The following is a 21,317-nucleotide window of genomic DNA, read 5'->3' as shown; positions in this document are numbered from 1 at the left end:
AATAAGTTGTACATTCCTTTGAATTTGTGGAAATATAAATTGCAGTATAGTTCAAATGTATGTTCAAAAAACAGTCATTCTGTAATGATTTCTTTCTTTTTGCTTTATATTTTCAGTGGAAGGATGTGACACTGATGTACAGCATATAGGCTACAATACTCAATGGTGTACATCATCAAGCTGATTTAGCAGCAACATTTTTTACGTCAAATACGGCTCAGAAGAAGAGTAGAAGGGATCTACTAGTAGAAGGAGGACCTTCCTACAGAGGTGCTCGGGTATACAGATCAACACGAGGCATGGATCTATTAAAGGAACTGAATACCAAACTCAAAGATAGACATCAAGACATGCCATTATTATTATTATTATTAGGCTCCCTGTTCAGCCAATGGATGTTAGCCTTCATTACAATGACGTTGTGCAAATATATAAATAACCTTTGTAAATTCAGTGATAGTTAAAAAAAAAAAAATCATAAACGGTTTGAGATGTAAAAGTATACAAGCATGGTTGTTTCATTTTTCAACACAAAAGGAGTAATTCACATTAGTGCCACTTATTTTTCTTTGCAAATAAGTATTTGCTGGATAGCATCAATGAAGCATTTGGGATTAGCATCTTTTAAAGTAGCAACGGTTTTTGAGGTGACTAAGATATTATAAATAGACATCAAATAGAATAATTAATAAGAAGACAATGTGGGTCAAGCAACTGTTTGACGCATTGAATATTATTGTTGAGCCATGTTTGAGACAAACATTTCGCGGGAAAAAAGTTGTCACGAGAGTGTAATGAAACAGACAGTCGTTAAAAATAGTCGTTTTCTGTTGGACGACATGATCGGACGTTACGTATGAGAGAAAACGTAACGTCCCGGCTGATTGGACGGCCTCACTGTTGGCTCGTTCCTTCCCGCCCCCAGCAGCTCGGCTTTCCTGCGCCAGCAGCAGCAGCGGTGGTGTGTCACCGACGCTAGGCTGCTGCCGGAGAGACCTGGAGTCAGGGCGAACAGACACCCAGTTCATCCACACTGGCATCACAGCGGGGCTGAGGGGCTGCCCCGGCGAGCTTTACACCTGAACACCGGTTCGGTTGGATACGTGTCTGCGCCGCCCGTCCTCCTGATGTCGGACTTCAAGCTGGGGATCGTGCGGCTCGGCCGTGTGGCCGGGAAGGTGAGCTGGATCCCAGAACTGCCATGTGCGGCCGGGGTAGGAGGGCCCGCGGGGACCACAAAAGGCGATGGAAAATGGTTTCGCAGTGACGTGTCGATGCTGGTGAACAGCTTTAATGGTTATCAACCCATGAACCAGCGTTAGTGATTTCACTCGCATTTCACGGATTAGAGGAGCCGGCCGAGGCAGACTGGTATTCTGTCTCCGCCACCACACAGTCTCGAAGCTAACGCTAACTAGCATGTAGCCGGTTACTGTTATCTTGCGTTAAACCTTGGAATAATAACACATGTAAACACATGGGGTCGTATTTTCTCGTTACCGGTGATGGGTAGAAATGGAGATAGTGTTTATTTTGTTCTGTTCGCCGGTGGTTGTTATCTTTTATAACGGTCGGTGTTAGTGTTAGCACTGCCACGCTAGCTGTGTTATTTGGATTACACTGAAGTGTCTGCTAATGAGGAAGCCATTATGCTCCATCAACTGATTTGTTTTGTGTAACGTGACAAAGCATAGACAGGATGGCTCACTTATTCAACATCTGTGGCCGTAAACGTGCATATTGTTTGTGTTTTAGTTCCTTATTTACTATTCAACACTTTGTGAGGCGTTAAACTATGGCTGAATGATGTGTGCCACAACAAGACACTCAAGATAAAGGGTCCAGAGCCTTTCCAGTTGAATCTGTGAGGAATCAGTTACCCACCTGCTGAGTGACACATCTACAGTCAGGAGTCACACACCTTATTTACAATGTCACTCCTGTTAACAATGGGCTGGCAGTCGAGAGAAAGTGTCACATTGCATGTTTAAACCTTTTGGTATGTGGACACCACCACCCTGTGCTGAGGTGTATCATGCTCTGTGTAGCGTGGGGCTGCTGTGTTGGTATCTTGTCACGTGCGTGTGAGGAAGTCCCACCTTCCTAAAGAGGTGCTCGGGTTTACAGATCAACACGAGGCTCTGATGGTCCTTTTTAAAAACATGCAACATCTCGAGTCCAGATGTGGTTGATCTAATGTTGGATCAAAACAGCTGAAGCTTATTCTCGTGATGACGTGTACTTTTAGGGTTATGTTTATGTCTGTGTTGCAGCTGTCACCTGTAGGTCCAAAATATGAGTTTGAACATACCTACAACTGCTCATCATTTGTTATTGTACTAGCCTTCGGAAAACATGCTAGATTTAATAAGCAGTCTTGTTCGACTTTGCAAGTCTGTACATAATACTTGCATCCATAAGTATAGACTAAAGCCTCAATTGGAAATAATCTATTGTTAATAACTATTCAGTTAATAAGAGGACAGAATACTTGTAGCTAAACAATTTTTTAATTTTTTAAAGCTATTGCTAAATTAAAAATTACATTCTTGAATAGTTTGCTGATTAAAAAAAAAAAGTATTGGAATAATTCTACTGAAACAGATATTTGTGAATCCCTAGGGGAGAAGCCTTTACATTATTTTAAATGGTTTTCTCATATTGTTTTACGTATTGTAGGGGTGTAACGGTTCACAAACATTTAGGTTCGGTACGTACCTCGGTTTTTAGGTCACGGTTCGGTACGCTTTCGGTACAGCAGAAAAAATGATCACAAAACATGAAATATTTTTTGGGGTATTTTTAATTATTATTAAACTGTGAATAATGTATTCACTCAAATAAATGCAACATATGATAATAAACATTAAGGTGCAGCATTTCGATGAACTGAAATAATCTGTATTTTTAGTACTAGTACTCACAAAACATAACATATTTGTTTTGGGTTTTTAATTATTATTAAACTGTGAATATTCACTCAAATAAATACAAAATATAATAAAATAAACATTAAGGTGCAGCATTTCGATGAACTGAAATAATCTGTACTTGAACTGTATAGTACTAGTACTCAATTAAGCAGCCATGCTTGTCATTGTATTTTCATGTTTTTTTAAAGAAAAATTAACTTGCTTGCCGAAAGGGCAGATCTGCTGGCAACTAACAATGTCTCCTGCTGTGGAGAACACCCTCTCAGAGGTAGCAGATACAGCCAGGTAGCGCTTTGCTAACATGGCACTGATACTGAACTTTTTGCGAGTGGTGTCGACTTAAATGCTAGTGGGAGTTGGGTTTGCACTTCAGTCATTTTTCTTTTGGTACCGGTTATATTCACGTTCGGGTGATGCCTTTTCAAGTGAGTGTGCAAGTTTGATGTATTGCCAGCCGCGTAACCAATTGTAGTTGAATAATGCTGACAAACAGCTTTGGTTCGGTCCACCTGTCTTTGTCCGTCATCGTTGTACGTAACTGCGAAACCAAAATGTTCTCAAACTGGAGACTTCAATGATGCTGGAGGATTTTCGAGCTCAACTTTATCTGCGTTCGCCATTTCGACAGTTCCTCAAACAACTGACTACATTTGAATGCATCCCTGTGACCAGCTCTCATAGTATGCAGGGCTCGACCTTAACGATGGCCCGGGGCCATCTAGTATTTAGTTCGGGCAATGAAGCCTCACCTGCTGGTTGCCCGATCGGGCAATCTATTATGCCAGTATCATGCTGCTCGCGGATCAGTAATGAGTGACCCGACAGTAAAACTAAACATATCTATAAGTAGTTTAGGTAGTTTGAGAGGTAATTAAAATAGCTACGTGTGATATTCTAACCTGAAGTGTGTGTTTTGTCCGCTCACCCCTGCATGTGATCATGCAGAGCTGCGTGTCGACTCGTCAGCAGCAGCTGACCTCTCTCTCCCGTCAGATTAGACTTCACTCGCGTTTATGTCCATATCGATCAGATCCAGCTAGTTCTAGCTAATGATATGACTACCAGCTTATTGAAAGACACCTAAACAATAAGTGTCGCTATGCATATGGGTCAGGCCACAAAGTATAGCGCAGCATTATGCATTTGTTTACATGCCCACCGTAACCCCGAGGCATTACCAACAGATCAACGCACAATCAACCCATACAGGACATCTCTTTCTCCACATTAAGCGTTAGACATTAGAATTGACTATTCTTGTCTGTCACATACTTTTCTTGTCTGTCACACAAGTGGCGCAACTGAAGCGGTATTGCGTTAAAGGGAAATTATTTTTGACCGGACGTTTTGACGGAAGAGATTTAGATTTGCTGGCTAACGGGAACTCTGACGTCACCATTTTGTGTGCTTCGCGGATGCGCTCGGCTCCTCTCGACTGCTGCTCGGGTCTGCTCGGTCAGCTTCCGGATGAGGAGGCATTCATTCGAACAACTTACAGTAGATAACATTACAAACATTTTTAACAGGGGCTATAATAGTGTAAATAATGTTTGTTTTGGCAGTTATAACTGAATGTAATGTTTTCTACTTTTTTACATCTGGGAAGGCATTTGCCTTCATCAGATGGAAAGTGTCTTGACCAACGACTTAAGTATTTCTTATAGCTATGCAGGGCATGCAAGCGAGCAAACACAAACAAGAAACAAGTGAAATGAAGAATAACATTGAAATTGTAGAATATAATATTGTGGTGGTTCATCTTATAATTCAGTCTAGAGAATGCACCAGACAGCATCTAAAACCTGCAAAAATCTAAATGTTCTAGGGGGAGGCCCCCCAAACCCTTCGTGCGTCATTTCGTCCGCGTGCATTTTTCAGGGCAATCTCTATTGGGCTCAGGGCCATCTGTAAATTAGCTTAGATGGCCCACAGGGCCATCTCCCAAAATCCTTAATGTCATGCACTGGTATGCCTCTTGTCCAATGAAATGACTTGGTCGCTCTGACGCGTTGAAATTACACTGAACTCTGCGTTCCTGCAGCCCCGCCCGGAGCATGGGCTGCAGGAACATGCTACTCGAACGCTGCGACGCAGCACCTGAGATTACTTCCAAAACGTTTTTCACGTTCTCAATTTTTTACGTTTAACGTTAGGGCCCATACCGAATATCTTCGGTACAAATACGTATACCGTTACACCCCTAACGCATTGGGTTTCATGTAAAGCTCCCAAAAAATAAATAAAAGATTGGCAGGTCATGAGAAGATGGCTGATACTGTCGTGGTGTGATTCTTTAACATTAACATATTTTCTCTCCATTCTTTCATTTCAGACAAAATATACACTGATTGATGAACAGGACATACCGCTTGTGGAAAACTATGCGTTTGAGGTAATCAATTAGGATTCAGCTACAAGTTTGCATGTTTAATAAAAGTATTGATGAAATTGCATTCTCTGATTTGGCCAATGTTTAAAGGACATTTGTCTCTTTTCCAGGCGCGCATGGAGGTAGATGCAGATGGCAATGGAGCTAAAATCTTTGCCTACGCTTTCGACATTGGCAAAGGCCGCTGGGCAGGAAGGCCTTTGCATGAGCTTCTCTGGTAAGTAATTTTTTCATATATTCACAAAGGACTTATTGTCTGTTTGAAGTAAAGAGTCATAATAAACCTAAACTTGCAAGAACGTGATCAAAAACAGTTATATTTGCAAGATGAATGCTAAACAGGGCACTTTGCAGCAGCCATCATTGAAACCTTGGACAACCTAATCTACTTGTGCTTCTTTGTATTAAGAAACAGGATTTTATCTATACCCGTGCAGGCTGGTTCTTAGTGGCTGACTGTCCTTCAAAAACTTTTCCTGTTTGCATCAGCTTTATGTCAAAAGGAACTGTGGGCCAGACAGTACACTTTATCTGAAAAGTGTAGCATTAACAGTCACTTGTTATTGTTCTTTATCTTAAAGGGGACCTATCATGCAAAATGCACTTTTGTACGTCTTTTATACATGAATATGTGTCCCCGGTGTTCCAGGGAACTCACCAAGTGTCAGAAAACACAACCCTCTCTATTTTCCTCCATACCCAAATCTCTAAAAAAGGGGCTGCAACGGATCTGATATAAACTGATCCAGATTTGAACACTTTACTGTCAGTAAAGTTGCGCTACGGCTATTGGTCAATTCTCCACCTATCAGGGGAATGAGAAGTTGGGCCACGGCCGGCCATTGTCGCTCGAAAGCGCTGGAGACGCTGTAGTACATATGCCAGGCCTGTAAGTGGCGTTGTAGTCTGACACAAAAGCAGCGAAGAAGACTTCCCTTGCATGGTTGCCATGGTTGCCCTTCTGTTTATTCTCCGCTGTGGCTCTTTTTCTCCCTCCCCGAGGCAAGCGTTTGCGCCTCCTGCTTTAAAACAAATGAATAATGACACTATATAATCATATTTAAAGGATAATGTGGAGCGACTTGGTCATGATGGGGAAAAGAACACCGACAGGCTGATCAGGAGCCCGACGCGAATCAGAGGGATCTAGATCGGCATAAAGGTGTTCTTTTCCCCATAATGACCGCGTTGCTGCACATTATCCCGCTTATCACATGGCCACATTCTCAACAAAGTAACGATATGACTCCCAATATTAATTGAAATGCTTTTATGGATTTAGAAAATGATTTTTTAAAATAAAAAAATAGTTGTATGTATTGATTTAAATTGACATGCATCCGCTAAGAAAAATAGTCCGTTGTTACTGTTTGAAACTTTGAACTAACGTAGCAAAGGCAGGAACTGCTTCGATAGCGTTTTTGAGGAGCTTTTTGATTACAGATTTGAAAACATCATTGCTTGCTTTAAAAGCAGCACAGTTAAGTATGTCAAACCTTGGAAAGTATCTAGATATCCCTGCCCTAATGCCAAAGGAACTGGCAACGGAATATGTGTCGCCGTTTTATGTCTATGTCTGGACCGCTGCGTAAAAAGGGGGGTTTCTGCCCTACTTCTCTTCTTACTTCTATAACAATAAAACACGGAGGACGGAGATATCTTTTTGTCCCCCTCCTCTCCCCGCTGCAGCCCAGCAGCTGATCTCAAAGCAAGCTCCCCTCTCTTGCAGGGGTCGTGGTCAGCTGCAGCTCACAGAATCAGCCCCCTGCAAAAACAGCGCTGGAAAGAGCATATAGAGTGAAATGAGGCATGGCTAAAATGCAGGATCTGTTTGGTGTTTTGAAAAAAAAACTATATTTATATACTTTATATAGGTATGGCCCTACAATATATATTGTTCAAATATAGCATGTTAGGTCACCTTTAAGTATGGTGAGCTACACATGTTTATTTTTACCTAGAGTAAGTATAAACCCTCTTATGTCTAATAAATGCTGTTCCTTAAAATGACCAAAGTGTATAAAACAAGGTGCCGCAAAGGACATTCCCCAGCGCGTCTACATCAGTGGATGACGTCTCAATGAGCCGCTGTTATTTTGTAACTGGTGAGAGACTGGTTGACTTATTATCTTGATATTTGTCTTGACCCAGGGAGAAGCACAGAGGAGGCATCGCCCCCAGCTTTCAGGTCATCCACATCAACTCTGTGACCGTGGACAACCGGCTAGACAACCTGCGACTGGTGCCAGTGGGCTGGAGCCCCAAGCCGGAGGAGATTTCCAGCAAACAGAGGTAAGACTACAGCTATCGTTTTTTAAAAGTGGCTGATTATGATTCTATCTCTATTGTAGGAACATAGCGTGCACGAGCCGGATGTTGTGTCTGTAGGCAAAGCCAGTCTGATTCTGTGAGGCAATAGCAAAGCCTGTGTTCCATAACCACAATTTGTCTTGTTTCGAGGGACAGCAAAATAGATACAAGCAATTGCTCAGAAAAATAAGTAAATGTTTACCTGATTCTGACATGTACTGACATTTCTTTTCTTATTTATTTAATGATTAAAACATGTTGTTTTGTATTTTTGTTTGGCTGACACTTCTACTTTATGGAGAGTTATAGATAAACGTTAATGTTCCTCTGGTTAGAAGCCCATCGTATACGGTTTCTTACAGCGTATTCATCAATATTTATTCGGGATGCTCCAATCAATATCGGCTGATATTCACTCTCTGCCGATCGATCGGTGCTCTCTATAAAGGCCGATCGTGAGTGCCGATCACATGACTTAAAATACATGACACTTTTCTCTGAGCGCGGCAAAACAACCTCGTCAAAATGGCTTCACCGGTCTGGCAGTATTTTAAGGTGTCCGAAAATGACAATAAAATAGCGGTATGCAACGTGTGTGAAGCAGAAATCCTGCAGCTCCGCCCGCTGTGACGGACCGTTGAGCGGAGCAAAACACACACACTAAGAGTTGGACCTAACACACTTAGCTATTTTATCTACCTCTGGAACAAGCTAAACTAGTTAGAAATATGTGTATTCTTCACTGTCGGGTCTCTCATTACTGGATCACTGAGCTGCATGAGATACTGACAGGCTGTCAGGAGGGGGAGAGAGGGGGAGAGAGAGAGGGAGAGAGGAAAAGAGAGCGCTTCCGCTCATTTCTCCCGTGTTATTATCCAAAGTTAATGTAAACTTGAATAATGTATTTCATTTAAATGTAATAATTATGTTGGTTGTTGTTTGTGGAAGCGCCAGTAAATGAGCCCCATTTTTAAACATCACTTTAAATGGAAGATCCCCATAGCCCCCACCCACTCGATCGGATCGGCGATCGGTATCGGCCGATACTGATTCCGGCGATCGGAGCATCCCTAATATTTATTGTTACGAGGCCTAACGTTTCCTCCATGTTCTCTGTGTGTGCAGAGAGCAGTCTCTGTACTGGCTGGCCATCCAGCAAGTGCCGGCCGACCCGGTGGAGGAGCAGTATCTGGAGCTGAGCCGCACACGCTACTACAACGCTAACGGGGAGCTGGTGGAGGAAGAGGAGTGCTCCTGCACCTACTACGAGTGTCACTATCCTCCTTGTTCACTCATCGAGAGGAGGGTATGTACTGTACCTGCACTTTTTATTGCATGTTTATGATATTATTGTCAGATTTGAATCCATTTAAATTTTTTCGTTTTTGAATTACATTTTATTTATGTTATAAGGGAAAAAAATGAAAACTACAAAATGTTCCCCTCATCCAATCCAAATTCTAAATTGTATTTATTTTTTACTATTAACACTTAAAATTACAAAGAAGTTTCATATCAATTAGTGATTTAATTGTTATGTCCTGATAAGATTTCCCTAAAGAAAGAATCACTGACATTGAGGAAGTTCGTGGTTATGTAATGATGATAATGTTTACATTTAATTTCTAAACATAAAACTGGAAAAAATCCATGACATTTTCAAATGCAGGCCTTTTAAGGATTTCCAGTACCTGATAAAACCCTGATTATGCTTAATATCTTATTATTGTGTGATTGTATTTTGCTTTATATTTGAAAAAGCTTGAAATTGCAAAGTTCTCTCTTCATCTGAAATTAGCAATACTGCATAGACCATGTGTGTTATATATATAAATGATGTAGTCTACCACATTACTAAGGTGTTGGAAAAACAGTCCTGCAAATTGGACAAACATTTAGACGAGACACGGCAGGCAAAAACATCTTTTTTCATGCACTGGTCAATTTTGAGATTTTGTGCTATTTTGATTCTATAACATGTTTTCTTTCAGGCTTTTGGAAGGAAAACGTACAAAATACACATTTAGGTGTTTATTTTACTATAGTTTGTCTATTTGCGTCAGTAGATTTCTCCTAAATTCACCAAAAGTTAGCATTCTAACGTAACATAAAGTACCGCGACCGCTGTTTGCACCATGTCATCAGAGATATCGTTGGAAAGCTCCGTCTCTCCTGCAAAATCTCATCGGATCCAAATATGGTCATTTCCTTTGTATCAGCAACCAATCGTGAAAGTACAAAGGGGTTCTTAAACCAAAAAACAAAATCTCATTGGCTGGTGTCAATTTCTGACAACGTGATTCGTTCAGATGCGTCACGTGGTGTGTTAAAACACTTCCTGGTTATCTTTCCTCTGGAAATTAAAATCTCAAAATGGCAAAAGAACGGCGAAAAAAAAGTTCACAGAGAAGACTACAATAATTGTCACTTGCACGAAGCAAAGTTATACAAAAAAGAAATGACCCCGAACATGAAATACCTTCAGGGAGTGCGTCGAGGCGCAAGCTGTCATCCAGAGAACAGGAGGGTTTAGCTAGCGCCACACTGCAATCTTTAAAGGTCGTTTTCTCAAAATGAGTTTTTTCTCATATTCTGAGTCAGAAATGTTCACTTCAGTAGCACTTGCATACACCAAACCTTCCAGTTATATTCCTATCAATATTCTGAAGGGTTTTACAGAAGGGTTTGTTCATAAGTAGCAGGCTTCTGCATAGCCTGAATTGTATAACATTGTTTACCTAAAAACTTGGCGAAAATTGATATTTTAGGACTGTTGACAGTATTTTCAGATTTATGGAGTGATAAAAAGAGATACCCAAAGTCCCTTCTGTAAAAGCCTTAGATTCTAATATGACTACAAAATGAAACAATAATTTTGAACCTGGCTTTATCCAATGTTCAGAATTGTGTTCCTGAAATGTTTAATGAGATAATGGCACATTTGCATATTTAAACATGCTGTTTCAGACAACTTATAATACAAAAAACTATTTTCTTAATATATGTCATTAACTGGAGAAGTGTCTAGTTGATATCTTTAAGTTACAAAAATTACCCTATTCACCTGTAGTGTCTCGCCTTAACGTGCGTCTCTTCTCTCTGCAGCTCCGGGAATTCAACATCTGCGGCCGCTGCCAGGTGGCGCGCTACTGCGGCTCCCAGTGCCAACAGAGAGACTGGCCCGCCCACAAGAAGCAGTGTCGCGAGCGCAAGCGGGTGCTGGCCCTGGAGTCGGAGCCCGAGCGATGATCTACCCTCACCCTCGCCTGGGAGAGGAGGAGGAGGGAGAACAGGAGAGGGCAGGGTTGGACTTGTGGGGTGGGAGCGGGGATGAAGTGGGGGAAATTGCTGACAAGAGACTAACGACAGAGGACAATGTTGGTAGCTTGAGTGATTGATGGACTCAGGGGCTAAGAAGATGGAGGAGGGGAAGGAGAGTAAAAGCAAAAAGACATCTGCCACTTCCCAGAACTGTAGTTCTCCATAGCTTGCTTGCTGGATGACGGGAAAAGGTATTCTTTTTTTCATTATTTTTCTCGAGGAGGGAGACCCTCGAGCTCTACCTGCTGCTATGGATTTTGTATGCGAGGGGGAAAAGGTTGTCTAGTCGAAGAACTGGACAAGCTTCTTTGGACCACAACATGGTTCCCCCCCCCCAGCTGTGGGTGTGGTGCCGTCTGTGCGAACGGGGGACCCCGGTCATTCAGCTGGTACAACAGGAAATGGACCTTCTCACTGTATTGCTCCCTCCCCGGTGCACAGGGCTGCTTCCTCACGGTCATCGACACCTTAGCCGCCTCCCTGTCCGTCATATCCCCCCCCACGCAGCCCACACACATCAGATATATTTCACTGATTGAATCACACTACCAGTATTGAGTGTGTATGAGTGCGTGTGTGTGTATGTATGTGTTTGTGCTGCCAATGTGTACTGAAAGACATTGAAAAGCTCAACGTGGGTTATTATTATTATTGTTATTATTATTATGGGCAGGGTTAATGTATGACTTTTCTCTTCATAAAGGGGCCATATTACACCATTTTAAATTCATATTTAAGCATTAATTGGTGGGTTAAAATCTCTTCACTGTTCTAGAATAAAGTAGCTGCCAAATAAAGGCTTTCATTTCTTTCTAGAAAGTTTCTCGCCCCATCAGTTTATTATTTTTCTATTAATTTGATTCAACTTTTGGTATCACGTTGTAAAAAACTGGATTACATTTTTGTTTTCTTTCATTCAGCATTTTCAAAATTCTCCAGTTAGTATTTAACAAGCAGTTCTGGGTGTTTTAAAGTTCTTGTCTTGTTATGATCCAACAGAAACAACGGTTGTTGGTCACCGTATAAGAAATTGCTTGCTCGTGATCACAAAATAATAATTTATTGTTCTCCGGACACACAGTATCCATCTCTCTCTGACATTCTTTTCTGATCATTATCTCTGCCAAAGTCCACTATGAACCATAGTTTGGCTCTCCTGTATCTACTGGTTTAAATATCTCCAGTCAGTCTTATTTAGCTGGTTTTTAACAGACAACCTGTCTTTTTGCACCTGCAGGGTTATGGTATGTGTGTCGGGGGAGGGTGGCAGTTTCTTGTGTGAGAGTTTGCGCTAAGGGTTATTTTTTTTTAAAATAGAAATTCTATCAATTGAGCTATATTTATTTAAACATTTGATTGTGAAACATGTTTTTGTCCTGGTGATATTTGAAGGCATACGTTATAAAAATATGGACAATATGGGACCTTTTTATGTCACGTCTCTTTGGGCAGGAAGGGGGAGGGGCTTGAACATTTCAACCCTGTTACTTGTTTTTCTTTCCTGATCCTGAATTAATAAGTGAGTCCTCCTCAGTGTTGCCCTTCCAGATTTTCCATGAAAACACTGCACACCATCATTGTCACTAGAAATCTTCCATGTGAGACGTTTTGGAGCGTAAAACTTGAATTCCCACCTTTTACACAACTTTTTAGAAGAATTGTACTTTGGAAAGTGGTTTTATGAACTGAACCATCTCATTTGGAACCACGACAGTCAAAGTCAAATTTGTTCTATGTCAATTTTATCCTTAATCGCCTGCCTTCCTTGTATTTCCTACAATGCACCTGCTTAACGTCTCCTCTCGTGTCTTAGGTGAGGAGTCCAGACACTTAGTAAGCATGTAACTCACAGATGTACATGCGACTCGTTGATTGTTTATTTTGTATGTGTGTGTGCGAAGAGGTTTTCAACACTGCACTAAAGATTTGGCTCCCATGTTAGCTTATTTGTCAACGACGGGTCGAAGGGAGGGGTGTGATTTGGATTTTGGAGTGTACAGATTGTGTCTGAAATCTTTGTTTTGTAAGAATATAAACATTAATCACCTAGAAATAAAAGAGCTACAATATGTGAATGGAAGTAAAGTTGGGAGGGGGGCGGGGAATATCTGACCGTTGCTTTTCCAATGTAAAATGATAATAAATAAAAATAAACCATAACCTGTTTTCCATTCAATGATGCTTGTGCACAACATAGGAAATGATTTGGTCACAGAACACAGGAAGTCGTTTTGTAATAAAAGCAATCTAAAAGGCTTTAATATGAATGTGAAATAAGGTTTTATAACTGTTATAGTTCCTAACATTTCATTTTAAATCTGTTTCCACAAGTGAACGTAAAGAAGTTAACTATACATTTAAATAGTTGCATTTGCCTTAAACAACCTTATAGCTTGTTATACGCCTTTTAGGAAATGCTTTAATACGGCCTAAACTAAAGAGATAAAGTAAAGTGTTACCCTTTTTGTTTTATCTGATATCCCTTGGACCTTGACTTCCCATTTGCAGCTTCATCTCTTGTATGAAGTGCTCTTAAACGTTTTTCTTAAATAATTATTTGATAAATGGAAAATGAAAACAAGTTGTAGATAAGAAGTTGTTTTGTGATGTGACAAATGCCATAGGGCTTGTTATTTGATCCCTTACCAATTATATTTCTAGTTAATGTGTTCTGTTTAGAATGTCTTTAAGACATATTAAGCCTTTCTTCAACTCTATGGCTTTAAAACTTGCATCTCTGGAGTCTATCTATTCTTTCTTCTTTGTCCTGTGTAACAAGAAACAGATGGGTGGTCATTTAAGCCTCTGTGTTGTTACATAGTTTGCTTCTCTCCACCGTCTTCTCTGTCTTCTTCTTTTTCTCTTTCTCTTCTACATCTTGAGGTCAGTGTGGTGTCAGGGTTCAACAGAGGGGTCGGCGGGCCCCGCTGTTGTGGCAGAGCCTGGGGCCACACATGGCGTTTAACAAACAAAAAGACAGGATATTGAGAGGACTTTATTGAAACACCAATTTGAGTTTGTTAACTACATGGGCCTTAAAGTTAATGCTGCTAAAGGTTTACAATTATTTACCTTGGTTGGTTATTGGCTAATGGTTACAAAAGCCAAAAAAATGTTATGACATCATAAAGTGTTGAAACTCTCAGAATCTCTTTACACAGAGGGGACACATGTTTATGTATAAAAGACAGGAAAAAGTGGATTTTGCATAATAGGTCCCTTTTAAGTTTAATGTATGGAATCAGTGATGATAGATGAAATGTAGTTGTGTTGTATACAAAAGCTATTTATTTGTATTTGTTGTTGTCTTTAAGAATACAAATATAGGCTACCTAAACATTTACGAGACTTTATATTCAGTATTGAAAGGCTTACTCTGAACGTCCTTGTTGATCAAATTGAATATTAGTTGTTGTGTTATTTAATGCCTTAATAATTTATATTTGTGTTGTGTTATTGTAATGTTATATTAGGTTTTATTCTTTTTTTGTATCCAACCAGAATAATCACTCTTTCTTCGATTAAAGTGCTGTTTTTGTGTTTTGTAGCCTGGGAAAGTAAACGTTGTATTAGCAAGAAGCTGCAGTACTACCTCCTCTCTGTTAGGCGTCACTAGTGTTTCACACAAACAGCTGTTCCTCCCTCTTTCTGGATTTGTTGGTTTGCTGTACGGAAGTTTTATAACAGAGGAGTTATGTGTATAGGTATAGTCGGTATAGTCTCGGCATGAGCTAATGTTATTTTCCATCTAACCTCCAGCTTCATCCCCGTCAACAAAATGGTTAATATCGGTCTCACCAAAGTGGACGATGCAGTGGCAGCGAGACATCCGGTGGGTTTGTGTTTACGTTGAGTTCTTATCTCTGCAGCCTGAATATCACTGGAGGGCACAGACTGTCCAGTGAATATGCTGCTGCACACATCGTCCCTTTTCTATTGTGTAGTTGCATATACATGTTTTTAAAGTGTGTAGTAAACGCTGTCTGTTTGTTGTCACTTGGTCCTACAGGGTTTACAGAGTTATGCTGCCTGTCAGTCCGGTGCCTTCATGAAGGGGACTGGGACCTTTGTACTTGGTAAGTGGGTCATTCCTAGCATTCGGTGCCATTTCAGCTAGGGTATTCAGAAATAAAAAACATAATTTTCCATGTTTTTTATAATTTAATCTGAATGATGGCTTGTTAAAGTATAAGACAAATATTTTGGTCAAGCTCAGAATATTGTGCTTAAAATCTTTTCATTTTTTTTACCATCCCCAGTTACTGTGTGTGCACCCTGTTACTGTGAAAAATAGTAACAGGGTGGACGGTAACAGGGTGGTGATTTTATGCTAAACTTGGCTATTGCTACATGTGTGATGATAATCAAGCTAGCACTTGGTGACAACAGAAACATATATTTGATAGATATATTCACCATATTTTCTAAATGTAAAACAAATGATCAGTTCCACTAAAAATGAGCATAACAGGGTGGACATTTTATGCTTTACCGCAATAGTTAAGTTCTTTAAAACATTAGAAAAACGTTGAAGGAAGAACGCATTCACTCTGCTTCTTGAAGATGATTTCCCACTCAAAATGTATCCTTCTTCTTCTTGAGTCATACAAATAGTAGAATAGTAAAGGGGCGTGTCCAGAGGGATTCAAATCAGAGTAACAGGGGGGACATTCAAACAGGGGACACACACTTTATTTTCAATACAAATTAATTAATAACAACAATTTCAATTTGGTGAGGAATATTAGCAAAAGGGTCATACAACACTCACAAAAATGTAGAAATGTTTTTGGGATTTTTTTTTGTATATCTGTTACAGAAGTTGAGCAAACATGATTGGGGACACAGCAATTTGGCCTACTTGTGCTAAAATCAGAGTAATTATTTAGAATTGTTTATATCCTGGCTAAATAACATTGTTGTTTTATGGTAGAGGGTATAAACATTTAAAACCAAGCTTTTTAAAAATAAGCATTAGACCTTTTAAATACAAAATATATGATATAATGTGGTGGGGACCTAAATGGCACCGAATGCTAGGAATGACCCAAGTACTCTTTATATATCTATATATATTTTAATTGTGTAATGCCACTGAAATAACACAGATTTATTCTATTCTCATCATAGAGGATTATTTATTTCTTGCCACTGGTTATTTTAGTGTTCCTAAATCAGTCCCCTCACATATGATTATATTTGACCTAGCTAAATTCCTATATGTCTATAACAAATAATAAGTATTTCGACCTATAAAACTACGGACGATTGTATTTTTTTTTACCAATGTTTACCACAAGAGGGAGTTATAATCTGCAAATGTTTCTAGTATCAGTAAAGCAGAGCGTTTTCATGTATGGTGCACCCTGAACTCAACATAGAGTAATGAGTTTTATTAAGATACGTTTAGATTTGTAGTTTACTTAATTCTTGGACTTTCTTTGAATATAAAGAGATTTACACCTATCTTATAGGATGGTATACTACACACATCACATGCAGATGCTCCCTTGTTGGTCATTAGCATAGTAAAAGGAGTAAAGACTGCCTTATTTATTCTTAAAACAGTTGACAATGTTTGATCCTCCTTGGATCTATAGCAGGTGAAAAACAACAAAAGGAAAAATAAAACCTGTATGTGCAGGATGACAGTTAGGCCTTGTTATGTTGTCAAAATAAAATTAGTGTTATGGATACAGGATACTGAATCTGAGTCACAGTTTTTTAACGTTTCATCATCACTAAATAAGGTGAAGGTTACTTTATTTTCTCCAACGGAACAAAAATGTCTCGGTGAAAGGTTAATTGTCGCATCAAGGAAATATGTCATTCAGCATTTAAACACGTAGAAAAAGACAAATTAACTAGGGCCGGGACTCGATTAAAAAAATTAATCTAATTAATTAGAGGCTTTGTAATTAATTAATCAAAATTAATCTCATTTTTAATCACATATAAATATTTGACCTGAGAACAGTGAGAAGCAATTTTTTTCACATGGATTTTAGTATACCATTGAATAATGACTGAATACATAAGCTTAAGCAACAAAACATTGTTTATTTTTTCAAGGTGGTACTTAACCAAGACCAACAGAAAATAGCAATTTTTGCCATAAAGTGTAGCAATAGTATATTTAGGAATATAGTACATTTCAGAGATTCAGGTAGCCTATAGGTAGGTAGATCTTCTGTAAACTATAACACTTTGTTTTTTAAGTAAAACACAATACTTTCAAGTACATTCAGAACATTGGAAACCCTGACTATTAGAAAACATCTCTCTGTTGCTTCAGAGGCCATAACAGACTTTGTTGATTTACCAACAGTTGATTTAAAAAATCTAATCAATTTCAGTCCAACTCTCTCAATAACCTTGGCCAAAACAATAAACAGTTCAACATAAAGTGCCAGTTGCACCAACAACGTAATAAATAGTTCAACATAAAGTGTACCATTTAAAATAAAATAAAAAAGTGCCAGTGATTGACCTCAATCCCTCCTATTCTTCCAATATCCTGATGAAAAATAAAATCTCTGTTGCATAGGCCACTGTTTGATCAACGCGAATTGGGTGTGGGTCCTTGTACTCCGAGTCGGGCTAACGTCCACGCTAGCTTCCACGCTAGCTGCTATATGTTTTGCATTGAGGTGATACTTGAGGCTTGATGTGCTGCGGTGATATGCGAATTCCTTTTTGCATAATTTGCAAACAACCCTCCTCTTATCGACGCTTCCATCCTCCGTTTTTTAAAACAAAATGTCTCATCCACGGGGCCAACCAAAGCGGTCTCATCAGCTTCTTCGTTCATGTTTGACTATTGTTCACTGTGGTTTGTTGTTGTCTCAAGTCATGAACGTTAGTTGGTGCTCCAGTATAATCGGTACCCCTGAAACTCATCCAGTGAGAAACGTTCCGCGGTGCAAAAATAAGTGCGATTAAAATGCGTTAATTTTTGTGTAATTAATTAATCTTAATTAACGCATTAAAGTCCCGGCCCTAGAATTAACTCTAAAATGTAGTCGTCTTGGAGCAAAGCGATAGATTAGTTAACTAAGGGGGAGAGCCCAAAAACAGATGTCATTGAGATGTATCATTTTTTGTTGCTTTTACAGGTGCTGGCTGTTTATTTGCCATTCAGAGTATCCTCCAGAAGAAGCTTCCTTATCCTCTACAGTGGAACCTGCTCGTTTCAATAGGTGAGAAATTAAACCTGATATTATAAAAGGTTTAGCAGTCAAGACTCTCAACGTTTCCTCCCATCTCACCTCCCCCCTCTCTAACCTGTCCTCTCTGATCTCCCTCAGTGGGGTCTTCAGTAGGGAGTTATGCTGTAACTCGCTGGGAAACTCAGAAATGCGCAGACCTTTGGATCTTAATGGAGACAGGAAAAGTCCCGGACAGATCTCCACCACAAGGTGAGTTCAGTGTGTGTACACAGACCGGCTCACCATCCCTCATGTCTCATATTTGAAGGTTATGAAACTTGGATGTGTTTCATCATTCAGTAACTGCCTTGTTGGGTCATGTTTAAATAAACATGCGTCAGCAATTTATTGAAGTGAATACACATTTTTATCAGTATTCTTAGCAGATGTATCTATGCCAGCTCTTTTCCTCAGTCATGATAAACCAAATGAAGGCACTTTGCAGACTTTAACGTTTTTATGTGTGTCTCTCCCTGTGTTTATCTTTCAGTGTCTGAACCAGAGGTATCAAAAGGACATGAGAAGACAAAATATGGTGATGTGATGGACTGAAAATATAAACACGTGTGAATCTTCTGTATATAACGACACATTTAAAAAAAGACAATGTATTAAGAAAATGATAAACTTTGAGAAAGTGCTGGTTGCGAAGTGGTACATGTTGTATTTATTGGCACCCTGGTGTAATACATCAAATGAATGAAGTCAGGTTCCAGAGTTTGTGGAGAGTCTGTATTTCATAACAGCATTACTGTGTGGATAAACATATGTGTTTCCCGAATCATAGGTCAGGAATTAGTTTGGGTTTTTAGGAGGAATCCAACGTTAAGCTTGTGATCCGGTATTATTTTTTGGATGTGTTTGTTTGACATGCAACAGAATTAACACTGCACGGCCAAAACCAACCACTAGTTGTCACTGGGTATTTTATTGGATTACTGTTAGGTTAACAAACCAGTAAGTGACCAGTTTCTGTGTTCATGTGTGGATTTAAATTCCCCACTGATGAGTTTAATCATGTATGTCTTGGACTACAGAAAAGAAATCACCTTTTAATGATTCCTCCTTTTAAATATTTGAACATTATAACATTTTATGACCAAATATTGTAATTTATATGATGAAAGGTATGAGAAACCACAAGTAATGTATAATTGTGAAACATCTTGAGCATCAATTTGTTCGTGTATCCAAAATAATGACATTCAAAGTAAGAGTCCAAAGGGAATTTCACTTGTATTTCATGAGTCCCAAGGGAAACGTGCAATTTTGTAGCAGCCAAATTACTCTGAACTAAGTATCATGAAACAAGCAACAAAATGACCCTCTGAAGACGATGTGTAATAATAAAAACATATATCACAATCTTCAATGCTAAAAAAAAAAAGGCTTTGAACAAACTCTGGATCTCTATAACGAAATATTCTATTAATTTAGTATAAGGTGCCTTATTGGAATTGCAAAGATCAGAAAATACCTAAACAGAGATAATGAAAAATACAAGAGAGAAAAAAAAAAATATTTACAGACATGGGACTCATATGTGGCACGGTGCGGATCTTTCCTTGGCAAGTATCCACATTTAAAGCTACAGTTTCAACTAAATCAAGCCATCTCACATCACCCGTGCAGATGTTATAAGCTGTGTGTGATTTTAAAATGGGTGAATATTGAGTAGAGGTCGAGAAGTGTCCGACCAGATCCTTGAAACCTGTGGAAAAATGTATCTTTATTCTGACTGCTACCAGTGGTGTTTCTGCTGAAAACGACTTAAAATGCATTTCAATGAGATCCTTAATTTAAACATTTGTAATACACATGCATAAAATGTGTGCTTTTGATTACATTTAGCTTTTTTTTAAAACACACACGCAGGGACTCAAGCTGTACTAGTTTGTACAATAAGGTATTAATCACTTAAATCCTGCACCATGGAGTGCAGGTCATTGAAACAATACAGTCTTTCAAGCTTTAACACCCCGAGTAAACGAAACAACCAAAGTCCAGACGCTTGATTAACTGAGAACAAGCAAAAAGAGTTCACTGTTTCTGCAAGCTCAAACCGGTACAGTGTCACGTTTTTACAGTGTCTGTGAAAAAGAAACTGCCTCCTAGTAAAGGTAACATGAATAAGAGAAGAGAAGATATTGGCTTTGCTTTAATGTTCTTTTTTCCTACTCTATTTTTGTGCAGCTTAAATCCACCCCCACTATCGCTTCCTCTCGCTCACATCCTCCCACTATGATTCAAATCTGATTTAACACCTCACCAATTCACTTTGGTGTCTCTCTGCATACAAAACTAATCCTTTCTCACTTGAACACTGATACTGCTGAAGGAAAAGACTTGAGAGAAATAGGAGATAATGAGGGAAAGAGGTGTGTGTGCGTGTGTGTGTGTGTGCTTGCGTGTGTGTTACATGATAGTGACTCTGGAGCTGAGGATCTGTACATGTTCAATAACTAAAACAAACAGCGGTATAAACTGGCACGCTTTGCAACCACTGGCATGCCTTATAAAACTGTGTGTGTGTGTGTGTGTGTGTGTGTGTGTGTGTGTGTGTGTGTGTGTGTGTGTGTGTGTGTGTGTGTGTGTGTGTGTGTGTGTGTGTGTGTGTGTGTGTGTGTGTGTGTGTGTGTGTGTGTGTGTGTGTGTGTGTGTGTGTGTGTGTGTGTGTGTGGCATCACTGAATGTGCGTGAGATCATGAGAAAGGGAGATGAGGAGGGCAGGAGTTAGTGCTCAGTTGTCTGACCCTGTGAGGCGAGGGAGCTGAGCTGCAACTGGACTGTGAGTCTTCTCCTCTTTCTTTCTCTTTCTGTCTGACTCTGGTTATATAACAACCAGCAAAAAAGCCCCAAAACAAACACTGATTAAAGCATTTTAATTCCAGCCCCACACTGAAAAAGAAATGAAAATCTATACTCTGACGCACTATTATTGGGTATTAGATCTCTCTCTTGCCCTAGGTCGTGATCAATCCAACACATTGCTGTGTTAACAAGAACAACTGGTGTGTGATTGACCTTCATAGGGAGGGGGAGCAGCAATTGGGGATTTATTGATTGTGTCCTCTCGTTCAACCCCTTTTCTAATTAAAAAAAAAGTACAGTGAAATCAAAGTATGGACAAATGTGTGATTCAATACCTGGTATAAC

General features: G+C 39.5%; 2 protein-coding genes across 2 annotated transcripts; both read left to right on the top strand.

Annotated features, from left to right (window-relative positions):
- The first annotated feature begins 875 nt into the window (after window positions 1–875).
- Window positions 876–13,209, top strand: zmynd19 (zinc finger, MYND-type containing 19). Its single transcript, XM_079657982.1, has 6 exons — window positions 876–1,178; window positions 5,266–5,325; window positions 5,433–5,539; window positions 7,474–7,614; window positions 8,758–8,938; window positions 10,738–13,209. Exons 1-6 carry the CDS (start codon window positions 1,128–1,130, stop codon window positions 10,879–10,881), a joined length of 684 nt encoding a protein of 227 aa, XP_079514108.1. The 5' UTR covers window positions 876–1,127; the 3' UTR covers window positions 10,882–13,209.
- Window positions 13,210–14,596: 1,387 nt separating this feature from the next.
- Window positions 14,597–18,808, top strand: tmem141 (transmembrane protein 141). The gene is made up of 5 exons (XM_079656965.1): window positions 14,597–14,785; window positions 14,963–15,029; window positions 18,069–18,152; window positions 18,261–18,371; window positions 18,652–18,808. The coding sequence occupies exons 1-5, from the start codon at window positions 14,732–14,734 to the stop codon at window positions 18,711–18,713; spliced, it is 378 nt and encodes a 125-aa protein (XP_079513091.1). The 5' UTR covers window positions 14,597–14,731; the 3' UTR covers window positions 18,714–18,808.
- The last annotated feature ends 2,509 nt before the right edge of the window (window positions 18,809–21,317 follow it).

This window comes from Notothenia rossii (assembly GCF_949606895.1).
Source record: "Notothenia rossii genome assembly, chromosome: 11".
NCBI lineage: Eukaryota > Metazoa > Chordata > Actinopteri > Perciformes > Nototheniidae > Notothenia > Notothenia rossii.
Note: the sequence above shows the minus strand (reverse complement) of the source record. Positions and strands in the feature narration are given on the sequence as shown.